Source organism: Anthonomus grandis, chromosome 9 (assembly GCF_022605725.1).
Source record: "Anthonomus grandis grandis chromosome 9, icAntGran1.3, whole genome shotgun sequence".
Taxonomy (NCBI): Eukaryota; Metazoa; Arthropoda; class Insecta; order Coleoptera; family Curculionidae; genus Anthonomus; species Anthonomus grandis.
This window is the reverse complement of record NC_065554.1, coordinates 9,860,427-9,876,419: the sequence shown is the minus strand read 5'-3', so window position 1 is coordinate 9,876,419 and position 15,993 is coordinate 9,860,427. Positions and strand designations below refer to the sequence as shown.

Here is a 15,993-nt window from a genome sequence, read left to right as displayed (position 1 = left end):
GCTCTTCCCAATTGATCTAAAATTTCAGAAATTGACTTAATCGGAAATTCATCAGCACAAAGTTTTCTATTAATCTGGCGAAAATCGACTACCAGACGCCATTTTTTCTCACCGTCTTTGGATTTTTTAGGAACCAATAATATTGGGCTATTATATTCAGCATACGATGGCTCAATAATATTGTCTTTAAGCATTTTATTTACCTGCGCATTAACTTCGTCTGTCTGTGAGTACGGTGTCCTGTAATTTTTTATGTAAACTGGGGAGTCATCAGTAAGTCTTAGTTTTTGTTCGTAAAAATTATTAGTTGTCAGTAAATCTGATTCTAGTGCAAAAATATCACAGTACTCTTGGCATAAATTAATCACATCATTTTGTAAATATTCCGCTATACCTTGTGTATTTTATTCTCTTAATAATAGATCGTTTCTGTTTTGCTGAGTTGTAATATTTTTGTTTTGAACACAAAGAATGTTGTAGTTGGTTAAATCTGATTGACTTATTTTGGGGTTTTTTAAGGTTACACTATCAAAATTTGTATTTAAAATCCTTATAAATGGGCTCTGACTGGACACTATAGATCCGGCGACAAAAACTCCTGAAGCGATCTCTTTATTTACAATGACTGCGTCGGTTTTAAGATTTTTTAGCGAGTTTAGTTTTCTTACCACTTCGCACCTAGGTGGTATTATTAAAACATCTTCCTCCGGACTATTTAAAATTGGTATGAAAATATCGCCTCTTCTGCTTTTTACCATCATGGTCCAATTACTATAGTCCAGTAGACATTGGTATTTTGTGATAAAATCTCGCCCTAAAATTCCGTCGGCTGGAATTGGAAAATCGTGGCTTACAATATGAAACATGCTGGTAAAAGTACAGTCTTGTATAAAAATATTTGTTTTTGTAGTTCCAATAGAGTTTGTGTAGCCTTTAGTCACGCCTTTTATTTTGCAAATGTTAGACCTATCAACGATTTGTTCAGGGTCTATTTTCGTTCTTTTGAAAATAGAAACGTCCGCTCCAGTATCAACCAGCAAGGTAACTGTTTGATATCCTGTCATTGCTGTTTGGACTGCTACAAAATTTGATAGTGCTAGGTCCATACTATAAATTTTTAGGAGTGCCCCAAAGGACCTTGTTGGGGTTCCTGTGAGTTTTCCTGATGGTCACTCCCCGTATACATCGCTCTAATATACCTATTTGGCCGTCTAAAGTAGCTGGGTCGACTATTGTAGCCGCTATTACCCCTTCGTTGGTTGTAATGTCTCTCATACTGACTGTGTTGGTATGTAATGGGGTCGTTTCGCATAGTATTCGGCCTGTGTGGGGGTCTTTGATCGTAGTGGCCTCTTCTAGGAAAATTATTCCTTGATCTACCCCTAAAGTTTTGTCTGTTTGTGTAAAATACTGATGCGCCGGGGGATGCCGGGTTATCAGCGCTGCAATTCACAAATTTCGCCAGAGCTTCTTGCGTGGTTTGGAAGTTTCCGGCTTCCATGATAATTTTTACTTTTTCCGACGCTGCATTGGTGCTTAGAGCTTTGACCGTTGTATTGGTTGTATAAGTCTCTGCGACTTGCTCCGGAACTCCTTTGCCTATATACGCCCTTTTAAGCTTTTGAGCCAGTCCCTCTATTTCAGAGAGGTATTTCTCATCGTTATGGCGTTGCTTTAACCCTAAAAGTTTTGATGACACGGACTGCGAACTTTCCAGTTTTATAGAATTTTTTATTTTCGCATGAATTAGATCCAATGTGTCGCTGTCCCCTACCAAATCTCTTGCCTTACCAATCAGTTTGGTTTTGACATAAGCCACAGCATTTACCTCATGCGTTTCAACATTTGCTTTAAGCAGTGTTAACGCATCAAGAAATGAGGTTAGCTTATCTCCCAAACCGTCAAATTCGCCAGGCAAGATTTTGCTAGCGAGATTAAAAAACTCCATCGTGTTCATAGGCATTTTAGTGATCAAATTTTGTGTCTTGTTCGTCACTGTATCTGTTTGCTGATTGTTAATGTCAGTAATTTCGTCTGTTAGATCTATTTCAACTAGCTCGTCCTTTATTTGGGGGTCTATTACCTTTACTATCGATATAGGGACCTTGTAATCAACAGCGAGAACTTGGTACGATCTAACAACTCTATCTCGGGAAGTGTTAAAAATAGGTTTAATAGAGTTATATTGATTTTTGTTTAAATTTGGATAAATTCCTGCTACTGTTTGTACAAATTCGTTATATAATGTTAATAAACTATCCCTGACCTGGTTTCTGACCCATTTTGATTTGGGCACCTGTGACTTTAATACTCTTTTTGATTCCTTTATAATATCATCTTTCAAGTTTGATAGCTTGGCATAAACGTCCTCAAAACTTAATTTTACGGTTGACATAGACAAAATTTAATCTTAAATAATTCTGCTCTGTCCTATATTAAAAATTCATTCATTCGAATTAACCCATATGTTTAATTTAAATTAAATAAATAACTATATTGTTTCGTTAACATTAGCCTAAAATATGTTAATTTAATTAGTTACTCTATACGAAAATAAATAGCTACCTATTATTTACCATATCACTAACACTACTCGGTAGTAATAAGATCCTATCCCATAAAATAAATAGTATATTATCTCTTTGATGTTAATTTAAAAAAATGCATATAAAATATGGTCGTTTGACGCCTGTAACGAAATACTACTCTAATCTAATATGTGCCTGTCTAAGAAAAAAAAAACTGACCTCTGCTAAACTAAATAGTATACTTTAAAATGCTTTGCAATGTCATTTAAGTGAATGTCCTCATAGAATCTAACGTTTACACCTTTTTTGAAACTATTAAATTGTCCTTGTGTCAGCGACTTGGTAAAATACTACCGTTTATTATTCCTCGGAAGTAAATGGGAAACTGCGTGGAAACTGCCATAACAGTTTGTGCCCAGAAACCGAGATCCAAAAGGTTGACAAAACAAATATTGGTACATACCAGATATCGCCTGCTTATATATTTTTAAATTCTCGTTCTTACACATCTGGCTGTAAGCTTTAGGCGTCCTCCGTAGACGTCCTTTGTCCCTGTGGTGCCCTCAGATATATGCTTCTGCCTATATCTCGTTTCAGACTCCTTCGGTACATTTTTCGCACATTGAGGACAGTCAGTATTATTACGCACACGGCTATGATGTACAGTACGATGCGGATGTCATTAGGGACCACTACCGTACTTGTAACGTCACTTTCCTTCGAAACGGATTTTCCCATATTTACGAAGTTTAAAAAATAGGGATTCTCACTTTTCTACCGAAATAGCGCGTTACTTTTAGGTAAAGAAAAAAAAATTATTTTTTTTTTCATTTTACGGGACTGGCAGGATCGCCATGTAAGAATGTAGACTCGTCTCAGGTTTAGAATTGACTATATTGATCAGATAGAAAATACATATACATTTCGTTAACAATAATATTAATTGGTCTTGATCTATTAACCTACATCAGTGTTGCGACCTAGATTTGACGTTGGGTTATATTTGTTGATACTAAATAGTTTACATAAAGGTAGCACCACAACTATATGAATTCGATGAATTGTTAAAAAAGTAAAAGTTTTTACTCTTGAAATTCTCAGTAGGTGCATTCTTTAGTTACTTTGGACTACAAATTGAGTAATTTCCTAATGCTTTTGTTCCCCTATCCTTTTTTATGGTTGTATGTGATTCCTCTAATGCAGCTTCAATTAAAATTATCTTTGTACTAGATGTTTTGACAATAAAGAGACCAGCGTTAAGAGTATTTCTCTCTACTGTCACCTGAGTTTCCTCAGAAACTCGGTTATGGTCTTCTAAGTTGCTATGGCTATTCAAACCCTTCTCTACCCTTTTCTGAGGTCTCATGGGACACATATCCTGATAGGTTAAATGGCTTTATTGTTTTGTACAAGAACTGCATATTTTGTTAAATAAATCGCTTTTGTTAAAAACCCTTTAAGTTTCGAATCGTACAAAATGTACGAGCCTTCGATTTACTTTGATTTGACTACGTCTGTGTATTTTATAGTTCATTTTATGGTAAATGAAACATGTAGGTAATGGTAAAAGATCAAAGGTAAAAGTAATATGAGCGAGGATTTTCTTGAAAACTGAGATATTTTTAGATTTGTCGCAAATCTGATAAGACTGATCGTGTGACTTGTTGACGTGTGACTTGATAAAAACTATTTAAATTTCATGGTTTGTTAAAAAAGTGAAAATCTTTTTTCGCTCTTGGCTTTCACAGAAGGTGTATTCTTTAGTTTACTTTAGACTGCAAATTGAGTAATTTCGGAATGCTCTCCTTTTTATGTGGTTGCCTATGATTCCTGTAATGCAGCTTCATTCTTAATTATCTTAGTACTGGATGTTTTGACAATGAAGACACCAGCGTTAAGTGTATCGCTCCAATCTCTATGTCATTTGGGTCCACTGAGTTTCCTCAAGAAGTCGGTTATGGTCTAAGCTGCTAGGACTATTTAAACTATTTTCTGAGCTCTAGTATATGTGTATATTGGGCGAGGGGTTCTTTTTCAATAATTTTTCTCCCACGCTACACTGTGTCGTGGAGTTCTCAAGTTACAATTGAGGGGTCCAGAAGTAAAAGGGTTTAAGTGCATTTTTGATAAAGCTGAGATAAATAACTTTAAAGTTTACTTTAATTTGAAAATTCCAGGAGTAATTTTAAAAACTTATGTTAACACTTAAATTTTATTTAAAGATTAAAAAAAGTTTCAAACAAAAAATATTTATTTAATTGTGCTTTTTTATTTTTTATTTATGCAAAAATATACTTAAATCATTATACATGTTAATAAGTTATGGGGGTACAATGAATAAAATTAAGTCCAAATACTATACTTACCTCTATTTTAGAAAAAAAGGTCTTATTCATAATCAGAATATAATATTTCGACGACTTCATTAGTTTCTTCGTCTGAATCAGCTGGTCCCGGTTGTAATCCAATAAACTAAGTAAGTTTTTGTATTTAGCGAATTACTTTTTTTTTGTCGCGATTTAATTTTTAATGTCTATTGTTATTATTATTGTATTGTTTAGTAAGTTTCATTCAAAGGCTGTTTGTATGAAACTGTTTGTATGTAATTTAGTATTGAAAACTTAAAACACGGACGCCCAACTTGTGAAGTTCCTATCATACAACTGCGAAAGTCTATATCAGTGTATAAGGTATTCTTGTATCGAAATGTTAGTCTTTCACTTTTATAATAAGCAAACCAGCAAATTTCTTTCCATTTTAAGTGGTGACCGTCGCTATTTTTTTTTGGATCGTTCATAATTTCATGGAACGGCAAAAAAGAGTAAAAATCATCTTTGTTCATATTGTACACAATAAAGTTCGACGATGTGTCCCTTATTACAGTCTCCCAATCTGCTGGGATAAAAACTTGAGGAATTTGCCTTTTTTTCTTCTCAATTAAACCAAAACTACGGTCACATTCCATGTAGGTGTGCCCGGGTTCAAGAAACTTGTGGTGAATTTCTGATATATTTGTAGCTTAAACAACAAAACTAAATAGTTTAGAAATATTTTTATTCTTATTCTGTCCTCCACACGAATCACTGTATGCAACAATCTTGGTAACTGTAGATGGAAGACTTTGAATAAATTTTATTAAGCATGAGCCTATCTCCTGTGAGCCCCTGGATGCAATAGTTTCCTTCCATACAAACATATGACTTTTTCCATTCAGTAAGTCAAAGACACAGAAATTGTACGTCCATAACTGATGAAGATAAAAGACTTTAGAAGTGGTTAGCAGTGGCGTCGGCAATGCTTGTTGTTAGTCGAAACAAATTACCGCGGTGTTTTTTGAATTTTTGTTTTCAGAAATATCAGCTATTTTGGCCTCGGTGGCTTTCTGGGCTTTTCTTTGATGTAGCTCGAGGTCTTGTTTAGCTTTTTTAATCACGTCTTCATTTGTAGAGTGTTTTACTAGATTTTGTAAATGATCACAACGACTGCAGGCGTCACTATATGGTTTGTGGAACCGTAAATTAAATTCCGTATTGAAAATAAACCTATAATAGGACTCTTTTACTGGTAATTCTTGTTTGTCACTACAAAACTCCCGATATAATTTATACATCTTACTGACACTCAGTTCTCCTGAGATATACTTTGTGTTTAGATTGTCTTTCCTAGAATAATGGCTACTATACTTTGGAAACATGTTTATGTGAGAAATAACAAGATTCTTGCATGATTCCTTTATTTTATTTGGAGGCTCCTTTTTGCCACGCTTGTCAGATTCAATTATGTTAAGATCTGTAGTTTTTTTGCAAACAATCTGAAATCGTCGCACAGAAATGTCAAAAGTGCGTAAAAAAATTGTTTACAAACTCGTTTCCCTACTAGAAATATAACGGTGCTGTAGTTTTTATTTTTTATAACAGCTGCGGCTGTACGCCTTTTAGGTGGAATTTTTTTAATACAAGAAGATAAAAATGCAGTTTGCAGGTCATAGGAAGAAAGTTCATAAAACTTCTTAAACAGGTATTTCCTTTGGGCCCCACTAATATTTTCGTTGAACGTGAGGATATTCCTTTAGTTCGCTTGCATTCCGTACCTTATTTTTTCTTCCAGTATACTCTTTTTCTTCGGTGCGCAACCTTTTAGCAGTGTTATCTTTCCACCCTTTTTGACGTCGTTTCCTTTGTCTAGTTTTTGCTGGCGTTACATGTACATATTTATTTTCATGTTCATCTTCTACTTCTTCATTTTTCTCAGGAACATAGTCCGAATCTTCATCAGTCTGAAACGGATCAGTTTCTGTAAAAAAAAACAAAAATTAAACAGAGAAAACCTGCAGATGATATCAAAATTAAACGCCAAAACATCGATCGATTTTTTAAAACAGGTATCTAATATTGTAGCTTAAAAACTATAATTTTGCAATAAATTCAAGTAAAAAAAGTTTTAGACTGTGCTGAGACTCCATCCCGTTAATGTAATTACTTTGTATTGTAACCCAAACGCCTTAACTCTACACTGTCTTGACTATAATTTCCATTTTCGCAGTAGATACAACAGTTCCAGTCGAACAATAAAAATGTTTTTAGAGCCGGGAAAGGAATAAGGGAAAATTTCATAATCCAAACATGGTTTATGTAACGCGTTAAAAAACTACCCTTGTTTCTTATGCAGTCGTGAAAGTAAAATATTTTTAAAATAATCTAACCTAACATTTTTTTATTCATAAAGATCTCTTAAGTTTTATTATTTTATACAAAATTAATGTACTTACCATCGCTTTCCCAGTGGGTACTCATTTCGCTTGTTGATATAACACTAACAACACTGCAAAATAAATGTATTTCTAACTCAAACTAAGTAAAACTTCGACAATAACATTCAACCGTCAAACAATAATAGCTGTCAAATCTTTAGAAGTAAAATGGTTCAAGTGCACTTGAATAATTTTACCAGATACCTTACTAGTGGATATTTTGATATGCTTTCAAAGATTCCGAGAGGTGGAGCCAGGGGACGTTGCATGAGCTTGAATCATTTTACCTCCAAGTTAGGATAACCTTTAGGTATGATATTCTCCAGTTAGACGATTTATTTAAAAAAGTGCACATGAACCCTTTTACTTCCGGGCCCCTCAATTCAAAAGATAAGCTGGTTCTTGACCTCCAATGTCAAACTCGCAACGACTTGCAGTAGTATTGCGAACTTTGACATTTCCGGCCAAAAATTGTAAAATTCTCTTTTTCCTTCTCTTAAAAGACAAAATATTCCTCCTGGTTCATAAACTTCTGGTGTATTATTGTTCAGTTCGTGTTTAATAGATTAATATAAAATCAAAGCAAGTGTGAATAAGAAATTAATTTTGTGAAGTCACAAAAAAATGGATTTGAACTAATACAAAGTCGTACTAAAAGTTTCAGCTTGGGTATTTAGTTCTATAAGAATTGTTTTTTTTTTATAATCCAGTCCAAGCAATTTAACTGAACTGAACATTATTTTGAGACAAAAAAGTTTCATCTTAGCTAAAAATCGAACCTCAGGTCACTCGCTTAATGCAGCAACATTGAACCAAATGTTTTTTAGATAGAATGCAACATGCAATATCGATTAACTGTATAAAAATTTGGCAATACGGCAGAATGGAACAGACATTCCGATAGGGACAACCTGATAAAACAAATCTTATGGACTTTTTGTATTTCTACAGCAAGAGAACAATAATTTGTTCGCATGCAAAAGCATTGAAATATTAATCAATTAACTCTTAGACTCGAACATTAAAAATGTATGCAAATGAAACAATTTTTTCAACTGAAAAGCTGAGAAAAAATAACAATAGTATAGCAACCAAAGAAGTCTCATTGTGTCACACAGAACACAAATATACAAAAATGCAAGAAGACATTTTGGCCCTCTACTGAAGGTGCAATAATTCGAACTAATTTGACATTTGTAAGCCATAACTGTATTGGCAACCCGTTGATCCAATCAGATTTGAAAGAAAACGTGGGCAAATCCGGCGCCAAATTTCAATTCAATTAAGCGCGGATATTTGAATTCGGGTAATAATAAAATACGGGTACTCCACTCCGTTAAAACAGATTTTCAGCAATACTTGTTCTTTCTAACACATATCCTTTTTATATTTTTTAAGTTATAAAAAATATAAAAAGAATTTCCAGGAAAAAAAAACAAATTTACATTATACGAATCTATTCTAACCAAGCAAAACACTGGCTGACTATGCAATTTGATGTAGTTTTCTAAATTAAGCAAATATCTATACTAAAGACTTTTAAATTTAACTTTTGGAACCAAAAGACTTAAAAAACCTTTGTTTAACTATTTTTATACTTTTTCTACTTTAAAAAAATTCCTCAGGTAATATTGAGATACGCATGTGATATGCAGGAAAAAAATATTTCTTCAATAATAATGTTTACTTAAATTACGGGTATAAAAATAAAACACAACTGTATGAGGTAAACAAAAATATATTATTTAATCATCTAGAAAAAAAAAGGATTCACATATTCTAATACAATATATAATAACACTGATTGCCCAAAATTGTTTATTGTTTGTTGTTAGTTGTTTGTTTTAAAAAATCTGAGTATACTGTATAATGCAATTAAAAATCTTAATTCAGATTTACAAAATATTTATTTAAAATCTAAGGAGCATGCTATAAAAATCCTATGAAGTCAGCTTTTTTGATCTTTGGTGAGGAGTATCTTCCATATAGTAACCACAGTATATCTGTTGGTGGCAATACGATTCCTTCTAAAACAAGTTGCAAAAGTTTAGGTATTTTATTAGATAAAATGCTGAGATTCAAAGATTACATTTAATTATTATTAAAGAAAGCCTATGGATCATTAAAAATTATTTATGGACAAAGACATTGCTTAAGTAAAAAAATAAAAACCATGCTTTGCGAGTCTCTAGTCTTATCTCATTTTAATTTTTGTAGCCCTATCTTTAGCTCATGTTTAGATTATGCTGATCGAAACAGAGTACAAAAGGTTCACAATAGCTGCCTTAGGTTAATCTTTAAAATTTCTCGTCCAAACCCGATTTCACATAAGCTTACAGAAATTAGTTGGCTAAGCAAGCAGAACTAGTTATCTAGTTACACAGAAGAAGATTGCTCACAAGAATTACATCAGTACTCGTGATCAATCTGATTATGTCACTTTTTTTAATCTCAGGGCGAGGTGCAAAACTTTAACGAATATTTGCTACAGTGATTATATTTCAAATTTAGACCGATTACTGTGTACTGACCTTAAAAGCTTTTGGTATCACCTCAACAGTAGGAAGGCAGTAAATAAAATTCCAAATTCAATGTATTATGGTGATAATTAATTTTCTGGTTGCTAACAGATAGCGGAGGGTTCTGCCCAGTTTTTTTCAACTGTCTATAATACTAATATAAATAAAAATAACAATTATTATATGGGTCAACAGGTGGGAGAAAATATGACAATTCCTAATTCCCAACTGTCTGTTAGTTTGATTTTTGATAAAATTTTAAAATTAAAGGCCAAAGTTAGTTCAGGTCCTGATGGGATACCAAACTATTTTTTACAAAAATGTGTCTGTACTGTTTCTCGCCCTCTATTCTTCCTTTTTCAGAAATCCCTTGGCTCAGCACTCTTTCCGTCATTATGGAAGCATAGTTTTGTGGTACCAATATTTAAATCAGATGATAATGACCAAATAGGCAACTATAGGCGCGTTTGCATCCAGTTGGCCATTCCAAAACTGTTGGACAGTCTTATCTACGACCAAATTTATTTCTATTGCAAGCAACTGTTGCTCAATCAGCAGCATGGGTTTAGTTCGGGCAGATCTACGATCACTAACTTGTTGATCTATCAGCAGGATCTGTTGGATGCCTTGGAGAGGGGATGTCAGATGGATGTGATTTATACAGACTTCTCCAAGGCTTTTGGTAAAGTCGATCACAGAATCTTGCAGGAGAAACTTAGAGTGTTTGGTTTCTTCAATCATATAGTTGCCTGGTTCACAAGCTTCTTGTCAGGCCGGACTTAGCAGGTTAGATTGGGTAGTGCTAGGTCCAGCAATATCAATGTATGTTCTGGTGTACCTCAGGGTGGACACTGCTCATCATTGCTCTTTAACATTTTCATTAATCATATAGCTACATGTTTTGAAAATAGTCCCTTTTTATTGTTTGCAGGTGACCTGAAATTTTATAGAGTAATCCAGACTCCCAAAGACCAAATTTTGTTACAGAATGACCTAAATAGGCTAAATAATTGGTGTGTCAACAATATCTTATTCTTAAACATAAAGAAATGTAATTATATTAGTTTTCACAAAAGAAGTAAAAAAGTTGTAACATCATACAATATAGAGGGAAGCCCTGTGCAGTATTCTGATACAATCAAGGATTTTGGCATTTATTGTGACGATCATTTAAATTTTAATATACACATAAATAATATAGTGGTTAGGTCCTCCAGGGTTCTGGGTTTTGTTCTGCGTAACTGTAGAGAACTATCTCGAGACCTGTAAGAAAGTGTACATGTCTTTGGTGGTTTCTTTATTGGAGTATGGCTCAATGATATAGTCCCCCTATTACATGAACAGCTGTCTGGCCCTTGAAAGGATTCAGAATAAGTTTCTAAGATTTTGTCTATTTAAATTAAATTTAGAATTACCGAACGATCATGTTTATGATGATGCACGATAGAATTAGCTTCAATGTCCCCTCAAGACTCTTGAGACGAAACCGACTATTTGCTTTGCCTTTTCACAGTACCAACTATGCCACTCACTCCCCTGTCGAAAGAACCTTAAATATTATCAACCATGAGAATATTGAAGTTGTGGGCATTGGCTTGTCTAGTTTTAGGAATCAAATTAGAGAGATTGTGTAAACTCTTCTGTTGATTTTATGTTGGTTTGCCTGTAAAAACATATTTGTATTTTAGCTATTTTAAGTTATGGTTAGGTGTAACTATTGAACTTTGTAATATTGTTTTTTTTTTGTAGTAGGGTTGATCCCGTCTATTAAATAAATAAATAAATAAATAAAAACTTATATCTATTGTAAATTGTAAGTGTCGATTTATACTAGCATTTAGCTTATTAGATCTACTTGATATAACACGTGTTTTTTCTATTACAGATGATCCAAGAAGGTAACAATGCAATTTTGTTAATCTCTACAACATACGAGGAGGATTCAGGAGTTTTCACTTGCCGAGCCACTTCCTCCGCCGGTTTAGTAGAACAGTCCGCAAAACTAATCGTCAAAAGTAAGAAATAAAAAAAATTATCAATTGTGTTTTATCAAATTGTTATTAGCTGTGAATTTGCTGTCTTCCGATATCTCTATACTTACCCCTTTATCAATAAATATATATTTTAAACGTGCTACGGACCAACTAAGCGGGAGAGAATCCTTGTTAGCTTATTTTATTTATTTTATATTATTTTGTTGAAGCTTTAAATGTTGTTATCTTTAATATTATATTTCAAAGTCACTGAAGGATATGGAACGAATTTCTTATAAATTTATAATGTATGAATGATGGGATATTATGAACACAACTAGATGGTTAAGGTTCCAAGTGATCGATTTACGTAATTGTATAGGAGTGAAGTAAAGCTTTTGGTACTAAACAAATGCTAAATGGCTTTATTATTTTGTCAAAGAACTGTATATTTAATTATTGCATATTTTGTTTAATAAATCGCTATTGTTAAAAATCCTCTGAGTTTCGAATCGTACATTTTGATAGCCCCCCGATATACTTTGGTTTGACTACGTCTGTATAGTACATTTTATGGTAATTAAAAAATGTGGGTAACGGTAACACATCAAAGGTAAAAAGTAATATGAGTCAAGATCTTTTTAAAAACTGTGAGATATTTTTAGATTTGTCGCAAATCATTTAACAGTTAATTTGTCAAGTCAAGAGTTTCCTAATGCAAATCGATGAAACATAAGATTGATGATATGAATTGTTTACAATATGAAGTTGATGATTTGTTAAAAAAGTGAAAATTGGGGCAATATTGTGAAACTTGCTACTTAAATAAATACTATTTTGAAATTCATAATGGTGTATTGCAGATACATATCGAAAAGAAGCCCTAGTTATATAGTTATATAGCCTATAGTTATATAGTTATATATCATATGGTTATATAGGTAAAAAAAAATCCTTTTTTTATTTAGCCTGGGTTTGGAATAATTGCCTTTTAGTTAGTTAAGTAAATTGGTGAATTTTTGTCAAAAAATATTTGGTTCTTCAGGTTCCTTTTTTTATTTTAAAATCGCGAAAAATCTAAAAAAATTCAATTTTTGTTGCAGCTCTTTGCTTGTTTTTTTTTAATAAAAAATAATAATCTTATTAATTAAAAAAAAACAACCCAGAATCTACCACGAGGAGGTGGCTGCAAAGCGGATTCCACCCCCTCCCTCCCCCTCCCAACCTCCCATTAGTCTAAAAACCTACTAAGTAAGATCTTTTTTTGTCTCCATCTGGGGTATAGCTTTTCTAGAAGCAATTTTTGCTCGAATAAAGCCATCTCTAGATGTATTTCCACATACTGATGTAGACGCTTCAGTCACCATCTTAATAATATGTCGTTCGACTGCCTGAGTGTGGCATGGGAAATTTAGAATTTCTATGGTATCGGGAACATTAGCAACCATTACTCTAAGATTTATTTCTGACATGTCTTTTGTCAATGGAGGCTCCGTAACTACATCTGATTGCCAATCAATAAGCTCTGTATAATCGGCAGCATCAAAGTTCAGTTTTGGCACTTTAAAATCACAAAGCTGGTGATTAGTTTTAGAACTACGACATTTTAAAATTCGGCGCAAGGCCAGCTCTCTAATGTGCTTTCTGTCATCTCCCAGCATTGCAATTAAAATATTTTCTGAATGGGCAAAAAATGCGTTTCTTTGGATAACTTTATTTACAATGTTTTTAAATTTTGTCGGTAAATATCGAGAAGCTTGAATTAAATGGAATAAATGTTTGGATCCATACTTACAAGCAGGTTTGTGCTTTATCATGAACCAGGTTGTAGCATATACCTTAACAATAAACTCGGCTAATATATTTAATTCAGTCGATGGTTGTTCTATTGTAACATACAGTCTTAATATTCTGTTAGCTATTGTCAACCATCGTGCATGGGACAGCTTTCCTGGTTGTTTAGCGCTCAACTGAAAGGAAATATTACCTTCTCCTATTGCTAAAACCATTTCATATAAGTACTTTTGGTCTGACCTAAATCGGTAAAATTTATTGGAGGCAATTTGAAGTCAGATTTAATAATCCGAAATGGCACAAACGGATTTTTTTCACAATTACCTAGCTGCTTTCCTATGGGACTAGTAAATCCTCTAGGATCATTGGTCTTACCATCTATTTCTAGAACTAAGTAACGAAGAGGAAGTTCATTACAGTGCAACAGACATATAAACCAATGAACTGGTTTTCCTAAGCATACTTCTAACTGTTTTATAACACCATTCTTAAACCCTGATGGCACAGTTGTAAATAACTGTGCCATCACATCCTACAACCAAAATGTTGTTAAAATTTTCACCCAAATAATTTTGAAGAAAATTAAAAAGAATTGTCTTGATACTACTGGCACTCCCGGAAGTAGGCGTCACATGACCTAAGTAAATTGAATCTGGCTCTGCAACAAGAACTACATGTTCCTCGGTTATTTGCTTATTGTGAAACGAAGATCCGATTTTCTCAACCACCAGAGTCTTATCCTTTTTACCGTCGAAGTAAATTCCGGAAATTTCTTTTAGCTGGTCCCTCTCCATTTTAGCTAAATTATCCCTACGTCTTTTTCTTTCTCTTCTAATTTTACTTCTATCGATTATTAGGGATGGGTCCTCGTCACTTACTAAATTGAAATCTTGAAGTACAGCATTTACCAGGAGAGACGCATTTCGATCTGAGAGTCCACCTACCTCAGCCACATTAGATAAAACTAATCCTTGTAAGGCATTCTTAAAGACGCTGATGCTTGTGACTCTTGAGACTTAGCACAATCGGCAGATTCTTTGTTATAGATCGGGTTGCAGTAGTCGTCCTCTATTTCTTCACTTTTATTTTGAATCCTAATACAGTCTAAATTCGAGTCTTTACTTTTTTCAATTTTCTTCTCAAATCTTCTTTTTTAAGCTCTTTTCTTTCTAAAGTCTTTAAAACTGCCTTAGTTGTAATATTGCTTTTTATATTTTATGTTATTTTTTTGCTAATTACTAAATATTTTGTACGCCGCACATTATTCAAAGGCAATCCTCCTAATACTTGAAGTAAAATTTGAGAAACCTAGATTACCACAAAATTGGATTTTTCAAATTTTTCTAAATTTTTGCATTCAAAAAGGAACCTGAAGACGTCATCGCACAATGAAATTTTTTTTAAAAAATTAAATTATAACCTTAAAAGGCAACTATTCGACACCCGGGGATAAGATGTTTTAAATTTTTTTTTATTGCTCCGCCCTAATACACACTAAGTAAAAAAATGGTTCTATATACATAGTTAACTTATATTTTTCCATTTTTAAAATAAAATAAAAAAGGAAAATGTCAATCTAAGCAGCGAGCAGACTGATCTGAAATTGTAGAATATGTTACGAAAATTGAATGGAAAAAGATTAGCATAAATAATAGCTTTAAAGTTTTATATATTGACGATTTATAACTATGGGTATTAGAAAAACATTTTTTCTGAATTGGATATTGATAAATTAATAAATACATTTAAAATTGAATCGTGAAAATCCCATTTTAGAGAAATATTTAAAGGTCTAATTAAAAATTAAATCAAGGTTTATCATTTTTATTCTAAAAGAAAAACTACGATGCCGACTTTTAGTCAGGTCTATTTAAAAGAAACGCTTGTAAAAAAACGTTTGGTAAGAGTTTGTAATTTAATTACAATTGCGTCCAGCAATATTCAATTTGGTTGTACCTTTGATCATAAAAGAAACCGTAAATTAATTTATTGATGGAGGGAATTATACTGATGCGTGTGTTGCCTTGCAATGACATCATCAAACCTAAAAGTGACCTTCCTTACCCTGTAGAATAATTAAGATTTGTTTTTTATTTGCCAAATAGTATTGATCGAAATAAAAAAACATACATGATATTCATATATTCTTTTTAATTTAGATTAAAACCAAATAAAATTTTACAACTAATTATACAAGTTATGATGCAGATCCATTTTTATTTCAAACAAATTGTTCTCTCTTTATAAATTTTTTATATAAGGTCAGATATATCGTGTCATTTATTTAACCGTCACCATTGCGGCTTTAGGTCTAAAAAATGCCATGCCAGTATAGGTTAAAACACGTTACTAATAATAGGTTGAATTTAAGATTTTAATCGAAGATTTTTCAACTATTTTTGTTTTAGAATTAAAGTAATTTTCATTTT

At 32.9% G+C, this 15,993-nt stretch overlaps 1 protein-coding gene and 1 long non-coding RNA gene across 3 annotated transcripts in view; one reads left to right on the top strand and one right to left on the bottom strand.

Annotated features, from left to right (window-relative positions):
• Nucleotides 1-15,993, top strand: part of LOC126740640 (titin-like) — a 141,774-nt gene that overhangs the window by 51,466 nt on the left and 74,315 nt on the right. For both annotated transcript variants that reach the window (XM_050446750.1, XM_050446749.1), the window contains exon 23: nucleotides 11,683-11,812. In XM_050446750.1, the coding sequence (XP_050302707.1) occupies nucleotides 11,683-11,812 (130 nt within the window). The remainder of the gene's footprint in view (nucleotides 1-11,682; nucleotides 11,813-15,993) is intronic.
• Nucleotides 9,001-15,993, bottom strand: part of LOC126740648 (uncharacterized) — a 39,177-nt gene continuing 32,184 nt past the window's right edge. The window contains exons 5-6 of the long non-coding RNA XR_007661966.1: nucleotides 11,213-11,460; nucleotides 9,001-11,151 (exon numbers count right to left, since the gene is read on the bottom strand). This is a non-coding gene — a long non-coding RNA (uncharacterized LOC126740648). The remainder of the gene's footprint in view (nucleotides 11,152-11,212; nucleotides 11,461-15,993) is intronic.